The sequence below is a fragment of the Astatotilapia calliptera genome, chromosome 11 (assembly GCF_964374335.1).
Source record: "Astatotilapia calliptera chromosome 11, fAstCal68.1, whole genome shotgun sequence".
Taxonomy (NCBI): Eukaryota; Metazoa; Chordata; class Actinopteri; order Cichliformes; family Cichlidae; genus Astatotilapia; species Astatotilapia calliptera.
In genome coordinates this window covers 2,897,306-2,912,787 of record NC_137432.1, presented here as the reverse complement: position 1 = coordinate 2,912,787, position 15,482 = coordinate 2,897,306, and the positions used below count along the sequence as shown (strand labels likewise).

The window sequence follows — 15,482 nt, the reverse complement described above, 5'->3', positions numbered from 1 at the left end:
AAAAGATGTAAGTAAGGAAGTATACTGTGTTGGCCGTAGTTACATAATATAGCAGAGCTGGTCCATTTATACTGTATACAGCATAAATGGACCAGCTCTGCTATATTATCTGCCTGTGGTAACCAGTCAGTTGTACAATAACAATAATGGGCTATTCTGCTGTATTGTAAAGATTGAAAGATTGCCACCCTTAGGAGGAAGCTCATTTCCACCACTTGTATCCATGATCTCGTTCTTTTGGTCATTACTTACAGCCCGTGACCATAGGTGAGGGCAGGGATGTAGCTCGACCGATATATTGATACGATCTGGTGCAGAGTCCACATCGCTGCACCAATCCATTTGTTGATCTCCCGCTCCCCTCTCCCATCGCTCGTGAACACACCATGATAAACAAATAAACAGGAACTCGTCCCTGACCTGGAGTGGGCACTCCACCCTTTTCCAGTTGCAGACCATGGCCTCAGATTCGGAGGTGCCGATTCTCATTCCCAGCACTTTGCACTCGGTTGCACTCCAGTGTGAGCTGGAGGCCGTCACCTGATGAAGCCAATAGAACCACAACATCTGTGAAAAGCTGAGATGAAATTCTGAGACCACCCAAGTGGAAGCTTTCCTGGCCGAGAGTGTTCTGGTGCCACGTGCACTTACGGACGCCCTTATGTTACAACATAGTGTTTGCACAGAAGTCCAGTAACAGGACACCGCTCGGGTTCAGATCTGGGAGGCCGTTCCTCTCAATCACGCCCCTCCAGTCTCACTCTTGTTTCCCACATGAGCACTGAAGTCTCTAAGTACGACGGAGTCCTCAAGTGGAGCACCCTCAAGAACTCCATCCAGGGGTTCCAAGAAAGCCAGGTACTCTGGCACAAACGACAGTCACAACCTGCTTCCCAAGACGCAGGAAACAGACCCACTCCAAACCCCAACGTACAGGGAGCAAGCCGAGGAGATACTCAGATAAACACCCCAGCCCACCGCCGATCATTATTGCAACAAGATCATGATGGTGTAGGCATTTGATTTCTAAAGGGAGGTGTTGAAAGAAGAAGAATTTATTCAAAAAGTAAGTTCAGGGCTCAAAACACAAGTTTACTTTTTTTTCTTAGTCCGGCTGTGAAAATATATCGTTGAGACATCAGGTCATATACCAACTCCAAATTCTTTCCTTTTGTTACTATATTTTACCTTTTGAACTGTGTAAAGTATAAAACAACGTTTTTAATTAAGTTGTGACCATGTGCATCTTGTTTCTCTACCTGATTAGTTCTTTTATAATGTGAGAAAAACAAAATGCAGCACACAGGCAACAGATTTATTCAGTAAAACAGACGAAACATGATCCAGCACTAAATGCAATCAAATGCAATATGTAAACTGCTTTTTCCAGTTGCATGCTGTGTGAAAAGCTCTGCTGGTGTTAAATGTGAATACTGGACAGAGAGCGAGGTGGTGTTTATGGTGTCCAAGATAACAGGACCTATAGCTTCTCGTGCCAGTGAAGGGTGCTCAGTCTGATCGATTCAGGTGAACCTTGGAAATGACCAGAAATCTTCATTATTCTGATCTTTTGTGTCAGCAGACCTGAGTCAAAGTGGTTCAGGATTCATCTCCCAAACGGACTCTCTAGTCAGAGTTTGCAGAACGGCTCTGTCTCTACACATCCAGCTGAGCGCCTGCTGTGTATGTCTCATTTTAAGATTTACTTTTTTAACAGTCAGATTACTTTCATAAATGCTTTGTATGTCAGAAAGAAAAAATGGATTTTAATGAAGCTTAAAAGAAGAGATAAAAGTGAAATGTCTGCAAATCTGCATATTTACTGTGAACCCACTGTTTGTAAATTTTATCTTGTGTTTTTGTGTTATTGTTCTTCATTTTGTCATTTTTTCATTACGTGTTTTATCCTATTGTAAAGTGTCCTTGGGTGTCTTGAAAGGCGCTTTATAAATAGAAATTATTATTATTATTATTATTATTATGTGAGGGTCTTTCTATCCTTGTCGTGTCAGCATCTGAACAGACTATAACCAGTCGAGGGCTGACTCACAAAACTGCTGTTCTTACGTTTTCTCTAAAGCCCTGTTAAAAAGGTGTAACGCTCCATACTTACTCACATTATGTAAGGGCAGTTGAAAAAAGTATTCTGCAGAGGGATACATGGGAACCTTCCCAGGAAGCAGACCTGACCGGCCTCTGTCGGGCTTCCTGTTTGGTGATTTTACGACACTCGCTTTCACTGAAGGCATGGCTGCTATAACGAAACGAGCGGATGCAGTGCTGGAAAACAAAAACAGCCTTCACTGCCAGCATTGTTCTCTGCAACAGAAAAGCAAAGCAGGAAACTCAGAGCCCATTCCCTTTCAAGGCACCTTTGGACTTCATCTTTCATAATTTTCTTCAACACATTTGATTTCCAGAAATCTAGCTGGGACAATGTTTTTTCATTTTATTCTTCTGGTTTCCTCCTCACTTACGTTTCTGTGCACCCACCAAGTGTCCAGCTCTGGTAAGTGAAATGTTTTCCAGCTATAAAACACTTCTTTTGTTATTTTCATATCATACAGCTGCTAAATGTTAGCCTGATGAACTCAGAGGCATTTTTACAAGTAATTTAATGCAGAAGGATTGCATATTTATTTGAAGGCAACATGAGAAACTGGATCTGTTGTGGAGGGCAGCACCAATAATCTGAATTCAGTCATGCTCAGGATTAATTTACTCTATGTATAAAGTGCTGCTGGTAAGAGCAGATGTTACAGTTAGAAAAATCGAAAGGTGAAATAGATAGTATTAGTAGCAGTAATAATAATAGTAATCATCCATCCATTTTCTTCCACTTATCCGGGGCCGGGTCGCGTGGGCAGCAGCAAAGAGGCCCAGACCTCCCTCTCCCCAGCCACCTCCTCCAGCTTATCCGGGGGAACACCAAGGCGTTCCCAGGCCAGCCGAGAGATATAATCTGTCCAGCGTGTCCTGGGTCTGCCTCAAGGCCTCCTCCCGGTGGGACATGCCAGGAAAACCTCACCCAGGAGGCGCCCAGGGGGCATCCTTTTCAGATGCCCGAACCATCTCAGCTGGCTCCTTTTATGCGCAGGAGCAGCGGCTCTACTCTGAGCCCCTCTCGGATGGCTGAACTTCTCACCCTATCTCTAAGGGAGAGAAAAAAATCAGAAAGGGTTTTATTGGCAAATGTTGAGCAGGTTTACAACATTAGGAAATTGCTGCAGTACTTAGTGCAAACATACCGTCAGATAACGCTTAAATAAACATAAAAATAAGAGTTAAAAGTGCTAAGTAGATAGATATATACATGATATATACATGATATATACATGAGTGCAGGTGGTGATCAGTGCCAAACATGGAATGATGCAGTGAACACAGCGTAGGGTCATGTGTTAGTGGCGGGGACAATCATGTGGTTATTGTTCATGTGTCCAACAGCAGAGGGGAAGAAACTGTTCTTATGGCGAGAGGTTCTGGTGCGAATGGACCGGAGCCTCCTGCCTGAGGGGAGCAGGTCAAACAGACTGTGTCCAGGGTGAGAAGGGTCAGCTGAGATCCGAGCTGCACGCCGCAATGTCCTGGAGGTGTACAGGTCCTGCAAAGATGGGAGTCTGCAGCCAATCACCTTCTCAGCAGAGCGCACAACACGCTGCAGTCTCTGTTTGTCCCTGATAGTGGCTCCAGCGTACCACACGGTGATGGAGGAGGTGAGGATGGACTCGATGATTGCGGTGTAGAACTGCATCATCGTCCGTGTTGGCAGGTTGAATTTCTTCAGCTGCCTCAGGAAGTACATCCTCTGCTGGGCTTTCTTGATGACGGAGGTGATGGTGGGCTCCCACTTCAGGTCCTGGGTGATGGTGGTACCCAGGAAGCGGAATGAGTCCACAGAGGTGATGGGGGTGTCAGTCAGGATGATGGGGGTGAGTGGGGCTGTGTGCTTCCTGAAGTCCACAATAATCTCCACTGTCTTCTGGGCATTCAGCACCAGGTTGTTGTGGCTGCACCAGGACACCAGACGTTCAACCTCCCTCCTGTAGGCAGACTCGTCCCCGTCAGAGATGAGCCCAATGACGGTGGTGTCATCTGCGAACTTGATTAGCTTGACAGACTGGTGGGTGGAGGTGCAGCAGTTGGTGTACAGGGAGAAGAGCAGAGGAGAAAGAACACAGCCCTGAGGGGAGCCGGTGCTGATGGTCCGGGAGTCCGAGACATTCTTTCCCAGCCTCACGTGCTGCTTCCTGTCCGTCAGGAAGTCAGTGATCCACCGGCAGATGGGATCAGGCACATTCATCTGGGAAAGCTTGCCTCGGAGATGGTCTGGAAGGATGGTGTTGAAGGCAGAGCTGAAGTCCACAAACAGGATCCTGGCGTAGGTTCCTGGGGAGTCCAGATGCTGCAGGATGAAGTGTAGGGCCATGTTGATGGCGTCGTCTACAGACCTGTTGGCTCTATATGCAAACTGCAGGGGGTCCAGGAGGGGGGCGTGAGGGTCTTGAGATGGGAGAGAACTAGGCGCTCAAAGGACTTCATGACCACAGATGTCAGAGCCACGGGTCTGTAGTCATTTAGTCCAGTGATCCTAGGTTTCTTGGGGACAGGGATTATGGTAGAGGACTTGAAGCAGGCAGGCACATGACATGCCTGCAGTGAGGAGTTGAAAATGCCAGAAAACACTGGGGCCAGCTCGTTTGCACAGTGTCTGAGGGTGGCAGGAGACACACCGTCTGGGCCGGGAGCTTTTCGAGCATTCAGACTCTTAAACTGCTTCCTCACATCTACAAAGCAGACTTTGAAAGAGTGATTTTAAAATTAAATGAACCAATTTAGTACTTATTTAAAAAAGTCATTTGGCAAATCATATAAAATGTTGTTAGAAATTGCATTTTACAGAAGCACTGCAATGAATTCACACTGTTCTAATGCACAATCCTACAAAGTTTTTTCTTTCTTTTTTTACTCATGCACAAAGGGGTGATCCAAGGTTTTCATCTGAACAGCCCAGTAAGGGCCCCTTTCTTCAGGGCACTCTATCTTCTCAGGTATTTTGTGTATTTTTTGGTCCAGGTGGAAGTTCTTATGGCTGGGGAAAGGCTTTATGTGGACTTGTGCTATGTTACAAGCTCAAAAGATCCAAACCCCATGCCTAGAGTGGACATTAGAGACTACGGGTGGGTGTGTTGCTTGCAGGAACTGTCATACACATTTCTTACTGTAGTTGGTTCTCCACATCGACAGCAGAACAGAAGGCAGACGCTCCCAGTTCCTGTCAGGTGGGCACAGTGTGCTCAGGTTCTCTGTGGATGCCTTTCTCTTCAAAGAAGTTTCACAAATAAGATGAAAACCTGTGTGTGTGTGTGTGTGTGTGTGTGTGTGTGTGTGTGTGCGTGCGTGTGTGTGTGTGCGCGCGCGTGTGTGTGTGTGTGTGTGTGTGTGTGTGTGTGTGTGTGTGTGTGTGTGTCCAAGAAGGACCCCTGAGGATTAATTTGACCCTGTCTGTGTACAGGTGCTGTACCTCTGCTGTTGAGTGTCCGTTAGTTTCACTGCAAAGTCCTGAAACTACAACGAGGCTGCTGGCAGGTTAGCAAATATGACCTAAATGTAAAGTGCAAAATTGTGTCATTTGAACAAAATGTACTGCTGTGTTTCCCCTTTCATTTATTTCTCTGAAGATAACCTGTAACTGGAGTACATTAACCAGTACAAGATTAGTGTTGTTCACAGGCGGTGTCCTCAGAAATCTCTAGGTGACGAATACACCCATCCATCCATCATATTACGGTTATCCGGGGCCGGGTTGCAGGGGCAGCAGCCTAAGCAGAGAAGCCCAGACCTCCCTCTCCTCAGCCACCTCCTCCAGCTTATCCGGGGGAACACCAAGGCGTTCCCAGGCCAGCCAAGAGATATAATCTCTCCAGAGTGTCCTGGGTCTGCCCCGGGGTCTCCTGTGACTGCTAGTCTTGTGTCATGATTCGAGTTTTGAGGAGAAGACAAACGACTGCATGGTCTCAGTAGATGTCAGAATAGTGATCTTTATTACACACTTCTAAGACAGAAGCATGGGAAGACAAGCGTACAGCCACAGATCTCCAAAGAGTGGACCGTTCCCCATCCTTATATAACCCATGATGACATCACACAGTTAGACCTTACTGGAAATGATAACAGTCTCCCCATAGTCCAAAGTTCTCCTTATACAAACATCAGATGATACTTTAGAGAAAAACAAGTGTGTGACATGTCATGTTGTGCAGTTCTGTGAGCCTGTGTGTCCAACTAGAGAATGTCCTGACATGACCTCCCTGTGTAAATAAGGGTGAACGTGCGTGTTTACATAACTCTCTATGTGCATGTTCTGATGTAGGCCTGCAAATGAATTAGAACAAGGTCCTGCTGGGCCCTCCAGTTATGGACGGTGAATACAATGCTGTGGATACCATTTGAGACTTGATTACAATGATGATAACCTGCATACATTAATCTTTACTCAGATTACCATAGATATAAAACAAAGATTATACTGTCATCAGATTCCACAATGGTAAATGATTAATGATTGATATTTCTAATTATAACTGTGATCATAAGAATACAAAATAAAATATCTCCTGGTCACACTTGGTAGCTGGGGATCAGTCCCCCATGACCTCTGCTCCTGGCCGCCACCAGGCACACATTGCACCCGACCCCTACGGCGCCTCCTGCGGGTGGTGGGCCTGCAGGAGGATGGGCCAATGTCCCTTTTTTGGACTGTGCCCAGCCGGGCCCCATGGACTAAGGCCCAGCCACCAGACGCTCACCCACGCTCTTTAGTATCATACTTAGCTATTATTCTGCAGGCGTCCCTGTGGTTCGAGTTTCCTGATGTACAATAAGAGGTAGTCGCGTTCAAAAACTAAGACCTCTGGATAAGCTCTACTGGAGTCAGAAACTGGGGGGAAAAGCAGCTTGAAAATCAAATCAAAGTTTCCCACGGACTCTCCCTTGTTCCCAGTAACAAACTGCTTTGACTTAAATCATAACACTGCTTTGGACCTTACTGCCCCTGGGAGAAATTTGATACGTTTGTATTGTTTGTTTGTTTTTTAAATTGAATGTGGCTTAGAGGATTAAATGATCTGGGTTGGCAGGAATGTGGTTTGTTGGATAAACATGTAGAGAATGAGTCCACCAGGACAAGAAATCATGGCTGTTCCTCCATGAAAGACAAAGATTGATCACAGTAAGGAAAAAGATGATGATGCTGAGGAACACTGGCGACTGGATGCAGGTGGTGAACAGGAAACGCAGAAACTGAGCTGACGGAAATGATGGAAATGGCACACGTGCTAATAAAGGAACTGAGAACAGACAGAATGATAAGGGCAGACATGAGCAGACCACATCTGCTCAGGAGACGGTGAAGGCTCCCAACTCTCAATGATGACTTATCTAGCATCAACACTATTACTGCAAGAAGGTCAGGTTTCGGTATTAAATATTTGTGGCACTGTTCCAATTTGCCCCAATGGTAATAAAGTTAGTTGTAGTGCTGCCAGCATCACAATCCAGCATGAAAGTGATAGTAATGGTGCTTGGTGTGGCAGCATGCATACTGGTAGTTCTTCAGTGCATTCATAAATGGACACGATGTTGAACAGGATGACACAACAAGCAGGAACTTCTGTTAACGGAAAAGGAACATCTGCATATGCAGACAGGTGTCGAGCTAAGCAGGACCTAATCTGCAAAGACGAGTTATCTGCTTTAATTCTGTACTAGCGGAGTTTGAAGCTCTACTGGAGGAGCAATGGCAGCCGAACATGAATTTACTGGTAGCAGACTCCACGATGCTGCTTCAGGTTCAGGTGAAATGCACTTGGATTACATGACTGTAACATCTGATTCAGGGCTTTTTGGCGGGTTTTTCTTCTTTTTTTTTTGGCAGCACAAGGTTTCAGTCGAAGGCTCACATGAAGCCCGCGATATTTAAATGTAGAAGCTGAACCAGAGCTAGAGCTGAAGCAGTCATTCCACAATCAGTTCTGGATGTAATGGTAATTGTTGAATTCAACGACTACTTGTTGTGTTTAGCATAACTATGGCTCTAAGTAGTTAAATAATAAGATAAGATAAGATAACCTTTATTAGTCCCACACGTGGGAAATTTCTTTTGTCACAGCAGGAAGTGGACAGTGCAAAAGTTATGAGGCAAAAATTAGAATACAATAAGAATAAATACAGTACACAGCTGTACAGAATAGAATAAAATAAAATACTATATACAGTAGAATAAAATATAATAAAAATATACAATAAGATAAAAATAGAATACAAATACTATATACAACTGAGTAAAAATACAACGATGACAGAAAGGATTATTGCACTTAGTCTTATTGCACATGTATGGATGTGTGTGCTTGATCAGTTAAAGTCTTTATTATGGAGTCTGACAGCAGTGGGGAGGAAAGACCTGCGAAATCTCTCCGTCCCACACCGTGGGTGCCGCAGTCTCCCACTGAAGGAGCTGCTCAGTGCTGTCACAGTCTGCTGCATGGGGTGGGAGACGTTGTCCATCAGGGATGACAGCTTAGCCGCCGTTCTCCTGTCACTCACCACCTCCACTGGGTCCAGAGGGCATCCTAGAACAGAGCTGGCCCTTCGGATCACCCTGTTCAGTCTCTTCCTGTCCCCAGCAGAGATGCTGCCGCCCCAGCAGACCACACCATAAAAGATAGCAGAAGCCACCACAGAGTCATAGAAGGTCTTCAGGAGTGGGCCCTCCACCCCAAACGACCTGAGTCTCCGCAGCAGGTACAGCCTGCTCTGCCCTTTCCTGTAGAGGGCGTCTGAGTTATGAGTCCAGTCCAGTCTATTGTTCAGATGAACACCAAGGTACCTGTAGCTGTCCACAGCCTCAATGTCCATATAATTCACATATGAAGAAAAAGCTTCACTTCTTCATATTGATAGCTACTCGAGGCAGTCCACACTCCCAGGCAGTAAGGACGGGGCCAACCAGAGGACATGAGGCACTCAGGCCACTCTACGAAGTCTGTTTCTGGTCAGAGAGTGAAAGCTGCTCTAACTGCCTGTTTTCTGGAATCTCCTTCATCCTCTGCAGCCTGTGCTGGAGACACGGCAAACTGTATGGCACGTGTTGATGAGCCATCCTGGAGCAGCTACCTGTGCAACCCGTGCTGTGTCCAGGTATCACGTCTTGATATCAGTAGTGAAACTGGCCTGAGCCAAATTCAGAACTAGTTTTAAAAAGATGAGCAGAGAAAAACACGAGTGTCCTCCACCTGTTAAACCGCTGCTGCTTTAGGGTTTGTCTCATTGTTGCACCTGCTGTTAATTTCATTAACAGCACAGCAGCTGAAACTATTTAACACTCACAGATGTTTACCTGATTGATGCTACTCTGATTAAAATGTGCTTTCATTTTTCAACAGTGTAATTGGTCGTCTGCGAGTTTGCACACACACACATGAAGCAGAGTGACTCAAATCAATTTATTATGAAAAATGAGAGACAAGTCCACAGACTCTCTACATACAGCTGCAGTAATACGATCAAATTCTGATTCCACCTCGCTTCAGCAGGTTGGTACTGCTTGTGTACCAGAGGACAGTTTATCTTCTCTGCATCTCTTTCAGTCAGCTGTCGTCCCGTCTCACTGCACACGTCTAAGAATTCTTTTGCAGTACCTTGATGGTCACCTGAAAGCACGAGCAGGCTGTCAACATGTAAGAAATGTCTAATGTACACTGCATCACAGGGTGCATCACATTTATTGTCATTATGTTACTAAAACATTACAAAACTTACTGTGATGCCCTCGCTGATAAAGAAAACAAAAGATCAATAAATACATAAGTAAGATTTTAAAAAAGGGCAAAAAGTGAAAAACACAGGCAGAAGTCTCGAGAGTGCAGCGACTGGATGTGAGTGTGTGTGCAGGGAAGCAGAGGGAAGGGCAGGTGGACAGATGGCTTTCACAGCTCTTGGCAGAAAGCTGTCCCTCAGGTGGGGGTTTCTATGTAACTATGCCGTGACCTCGATGGCAGCGATGAACAGTCCTGGGAGAGTGGGGTCAGCAGCAATACGACTGGCCTTCCTCTGTAAAAAGCTCTGAGCAAACGGGGGGGAGTCCAGCCCGCTTCAGTTTCCTGAGGAAGAAGAGGCTTTGTGGAGGCTCCTCGGATGAGGAGAGGTGGGTGCTCTGTCCTCCTGGACCTCCTGTAGTCGACTATGACCTCCTTGGTCTTGCTGGTGTTAATCAGCAGGTTGTTCAACAAACAGGGAGAGGTGCCCCTCTCATTGTTTGGTATAAAACCCACCACGTTTGTGTTGTCTGCAAACTTCAGAGTCGTGTTTGAGGAGTGCATCGCTGCACTCAGTGTTTTCAAAAAGTCCCATCCCTACTGTGACCTAATATTATATTTAATATTAAAGGATGACTCTGTTACGTCCTGTTTTTGTACACGGTGCAGTAGGGATGGGTACCGGTGTGTTCTGACATAAACGGTAGTAACCAGACTGAAAAGCAGTGCACATTTCGGTGCTTTATTTCGGTGCTTTTTTTTCCTGAGCTGTGATACACTTCTAGCCAATCATTTTACGTTTCTGAGGATAGTAGGCGGGGCCAGGTACATACGTTCTGTTAGAGCAGAGCTACAGATTAAAATGCCCAAGGCGAAGCGGTCAAAAGTCTGGCTGTACTTCACAGCAAAAGATGCAAACTCAGCAGCAACAAGTGCTTTAAGCTGATACTGTGATACTGTCAAAGGAGGTAACACCTCGAATCCAATGAAACACCTGGCGACGCATAGCGGTTTTTTTTTTAAAGCCCAGCAATGCGCCGTATTTGATAGCTTGCTGCGAGACCTCACACCGAGCACATCTACTGTGCGTGGGTTGCCTGTTATCTGACCCGGAGTTAGCAACATCCCCCAAAAACCCCGAAGAGTAGAGTCCTGGCCCCTAGCCCTGCCAGTGTAGCAGAAATGATGAGGATGATGATGCAGCAGCAGCCGTTCTTCTCTGCGTGAGTAGCTTCATGTTCGTGTGTAATTTACGCTGAGTAGGCTAACCACGTTATTACATGAATGCATGTAAGGTGAACTAGCAAACATCATCATAGCTACATGCGGCTGTCTTCTTGTTTGATGGCAGATACTCCCTTCACCCTGGCTAAAAAGGCTAAAATGACCAAAGAAAAAGTGGAAAACAGTTAAACATGAGAGGTTTTTGGACAAAGTTTGTGTTTTTTCCATTGTTTAAGCACTGCTTCCAGCCAAGAGTGATGCCATATATGCCCCATAGCTGCAGAAAAGGCTAACATTGTTATCTTTTTACAAAAAACCAGCTGAACATGAGAGGTTTTTGGACCAATTTTGTGTTCTCCATTCTTTAAGCACCGGTTTGAGCACCGTTTAAACACCGGCACCGTTTCAAAAGTACCGGTTTGGTACTGGTATCGGATAAAACCTAAACGATACCCATCCCTACGGTGCAGAAACATTATTCCCAGGTATCAAATCTTTGACACAAATATTTGTGACTCAGTCTGACTGAACACAATAAAATGATTCTTTATGGGTTTGACAACGATCGATTTTATATGACTTAATCCTTTCTAACATACTGCATAACTAATGCTGATAACTGAGCCTAATTAAACGCTCAGCTGATACTACGACCCTGATTAGAAGACCGAGTTTAAGATATGCAAGCCAAGCCTTTCCTCTCTAGCCACAGAAGGCTGAACGATTGATCGTTCTCTGATCAAAACTGCGATTTCAGACAGCGCGATCATGTGACGCCCAAAGCTGCGGTTTTTTGCAGCGCTCCTGACTGACCCAGGATCTGTAGCGTTATTTATTAAGCAGAACCAGAGGACAGTTAAGAGGTGCCATAACACACTGTGACATGGTGTCTCACCAAATACGGTTTCTGTTGTATTTTACTTAACTGTAACTTCACATAATAAAGGATTTTTTGCACTTTTTTAAGTTAAGTCAAAAATGGTCCTTTTAGTTCTTCATTTGTAATAACTGGTCAAAAGCTTTAAAGGCTGTACCTGCATGTTCCTTATTAATAAATACATTTGAAACCACGTTAGTTTTCGTCATACATTAGAGTAACAGCATTTATTGTTTTGATGAAATGACGTCATTTTCTGTCATGCTTGTAAATGTTACTGTACGCTGTGAATTTTGTGCTGAAGCTTAATTTGAAGAAAATCACGAGTTGAACTGAAATCAGAATTTCTGCCAGAAAAAGCGTGATTAGATCATTTCCTGAGACTCACACGCGCTCCCTCCTGCATCAACCTCTGAGGCATGCAGCCCACTTTGATCTTAAACAGCCAGACATATTTAACTGTTTTTCTACCTAATAAAGAAAAAGCTGCTGTGAAAAAGAAAGAAAGCTGTCAGCTTGACTCTTTGGACTTAAATTGGAAGAAATAAATGTGTAAAATACAAGTTACATATGCTGTAAGACGCATGTGTAGACGTGGTGGTAGCTCATTGTTCACACTGACCATTTTTTGGCTGTTGTAGTTTGTTGTAGTCATAAACATTTCTATATAGTGCAGAGGGTTTATTGGAGACATAATTAAGCGTTTTGCAAGTTGAATTTTTTTGGTACTAAATAGCAAAAATTTGGCTTTTTTGTCATTTTTGGGGGAAAACAGCAGCTGACAGCTCTGTACACAACGATAGACTGGTGCGTAATAAGCAAACAAATAACAGAAAACAGATTTTTGATGGGAGCCTGGTCTCGCAGCACACACAGATAGAGCTGTGCGGTTTAATCGTGGTGGCATCCAAAGCAAGAGGGAATTCAATGTTTTTCAGACGTGTAGTGTGGTCTTCTTTTGCTGCTGGTTCAGGGACGTTTGGTGACGATGTGAGATGTCGGCTTCCTGCACCCACCCTTCCTGCACGGGTGGCTGTAGCTCAGGTGGTAGAGCAGGTCATCTACTGATCGGAAGGTTGGTGGTTCGATTCCCGGCTTCCCCCTAGTCTGCATGCCAAATATCCTTGGGCAAGATACTAACCCGAAATTGCTCTCCGATGCATTCATCGGAGTATGAATGTGTGTGAATGTCAGTTGTGCTTGTGCGAATGGGTGTGAAGCGCTTTGAGTGCTCAGAAGAGTGGAAAAGCGCTATATAAGAACTAGTCCATTTACCATTACCCAACGGGATCCATGTTTGCATCTTTTTACACAATCTGTTTACCTGCTCTTTAATCGTTTGCTGTTTGGGCTTTTTGTTGGTCGTTGAAATGGTTTGACGAGCTTTGAGCTGAGATTCTGACGTTTCTGTGGAGACCACACGTCTATATTTAACAGATCCTCCGGGACATCACGATAAACTACATGGACGTTTTTATACTGTAGTTATAAATAACATTCCCTCCTATTTATAAACCATATTTACCATAGTATGATGCGACCTACATTCCTACCTCTGGTGGACTTCCACTGATTACACTGCACCTTACAGCAGGTATAACTTGTTTACAACTGTATCTGTGTGTCTTTTATTCCTTTCATCTTATCTTCTGCCTCTCACCCCTGCTCCTGGCTGCACTGAGGTTCAAATAATTGAAATGCATTGTGGGAGATGTAGTTTGCAGTCACTGTGCTTTTGAGCAGTATACAGTAAACTTATTTTAAGACAGTCTTGCACAATCACTCGCAGGTCACATAAAATGATGTGGCGGGCCACGTTCGGCTGGCGGGCCTTGAATTTGGCACATGTGCTCTGAGGCTCAGAATAAAGGAAAAGCTAATGATAACCTCACCTATGATTCCCAGCTTAAAGATATGAGAGCCACCTATTCAAAGCCTGTAAGCACCAAATGGCAGCAGTGATTACCGTTTTAACTTCTGTGTAGTTGTCCAAGCCGTACTGGCCCAGCTCTCTGCCGACACCTGAAGCCTTGTAGCCTCCAAACGGAGCCTGAGCCCCAAACACGTCGTAGCAATTAATCCTGCAAAAGAACACAAACGCTGATGTTAAACATGGCCTGAATGAATACTGAGCTACAGCAACATAGTGTGGACATCCAACCAGTGATGACGCGCTGCTGCGTGATGTCCTCCAGCAGCTGGATTTGTAGGTGTTTGGAAAGTGCAGCTACACAAATAACTGAAAAACCTGGCCTTATTAGAAACGTCAGTATTCCCCCTCATGCTCCAGGACAGAGAGGCTCTCAGTGCACACACTCAAACACACAACTTTTCCCTCCTCTGTGAATGTTTGCACATTAGTGATCCTATTAATCTCTCCTTACCAGACTGTGCCAGCACGAAGTCCACTGGACACATAGTTGGCCTTATCGATGTCCTTAGTAAACACGGCGGCTGCAAGCCCATATTTTGTGTCATTGGCTCTTGTCACTACCTCCTCGAGCGTTTTAAACTTCAAGATTTGCATCACTGGACCAAAAATCTGCAAATCAAAACAAGAGAGACACGAAAGCAAAAAAGTATTTTAGAAACATCAACAGTGAGAAATTACCAGGTGTGTGTGTGTGTGTGTGTGTGTGCGTGTGTGCGTGCGTGTGTGGGTGTGGGTGTGTGCGTGCGTGTGTGTGGGTGTGTGCGTGCGTGTGTGTGGGTGTGTGCGTGCGTGTGTGTGTGTGTGTGCGTGCGTGTGTGTGTGTGCGTGTGTGTGTGTGTGTGTGTGCGTGTGTGTGTGTGTGGGTGTGTGTGTGGGTGCGTGTGTGTGGGTGTGTGTGTGGGTGTGCGTGTGTGTGCGTGTGCGTGCGTGCGTGCGTGTGTGTGGGTGTGTGCGTGCGTGTGTGTGCGTGCGTGTGTGTGTGTGTGTGTGTGTGCATGTGTGCGTGTGTGTGTGTGTGTGCGTGTGTGTGGGTGTGCGTGTGTGCGTGTGTGTGTTAATTGCACGATGTAAAGGAAGGCAACGTTTACGCTCTCAGCAGCCACGTCTGGAGCTTTGCAGTGGTACCACACTTTAATCCTGTGAGCACTCCACAGTGACCCTCAGACTGACACCTGAATTAAGATGAATCCAATTCGATTAGAGTCTATTTATGTAAATAATCCAGTCAGATCACAACAACAGTCGCCTCAAGGTGCTTTATATTGTATGGTAGACCCTACAATAATACAAAGATAACAGAGAAATCTCAGATGACCCCCTATGAACAAGCACTTTGGCGACAGTGGGAAGGAAAAACTCCCTTTTAACAGGAAGAAACCTCCAGCAGAACCAGGCTCAGGGAGGGGCGGGGCCATCTGCTGCGATTGGTTGGGGGTGAGGGGAGGAAGACAGGATTAAGACATGCTGTGGAAGAGAGACAGACGTGAATAATAACAAAGGATTAAATCCAAAGTGTCGTGTAAACACATGCTGAGTGAAAAAGAAACACTCAGTGCATCATGGGACATTCCCAGCAGCCTAAGCCCTGTTGCAAATTAAGTGTCAGTGTGTTTGTCCTCAGTGTAGGTTT

At 45.3% G+C, this 15,482-nt stretch overlaps 1 protein-coding gene and 2 long non-coding RNA genes across 5 annotated transcripts in view; 2 read left to right on the top strand and 1 right to left on the bottom strand.

Annotated features, from left to right (window-relative positions):
• Positions 1-15,482, top strand: part of LOC145431714 (uncharacterized) — a 196,955-nt gene that overhangs the window by 57,469 nt on the left and 124,004 nt on the right. The window lies entirely within an intron of this gene.
• On the top strand, positions 926-1,816 carry LOC113031388 (uncharacterized). The gene is made up of 2 exons (XR_003273729.2): positions 926-1,066; positions 1,583-1,816. It is a non-coding gene; the product is annotated as an uncharacterized LOC113031388 (long non-coding RNA).
• LOC113031387 (aldehyde dehydrogenase, mitochondrial) overlaps positions 9,493-15,482 on the bottom strand; it is a 37,679-nt gene continuing 31,689 nt past the window's right edge. For 2 of the 3 annotated variants that reach the window (XM_080307734.1, XM_080307735.1), the window contains 4 exons: positions 14,304-14,461; positions 13,886-14,000; positions 13,244-13,326; positions 9,493-9,713 (listed from right to left, as the gene is read on the bottom strand). In XM_080307734.1, the coding sequence (XP_080163860.1) occupies positions 9,710-9,713; positions 13,244-13,326; positions 13,886-14,000; positions 14,304-14,461 (360 nt within the window). In that variant the 3' untranslated portion in view covers positions 9,493-9,709. The remainder of the gene's footprint in view (positions 9,714-13,243; positions 13,327-13,885; positions 14,001-14,303; positions 14,462-15,482) is intronic. The other variant, XM_026183428.2, reaches the window with a different exon arrangement.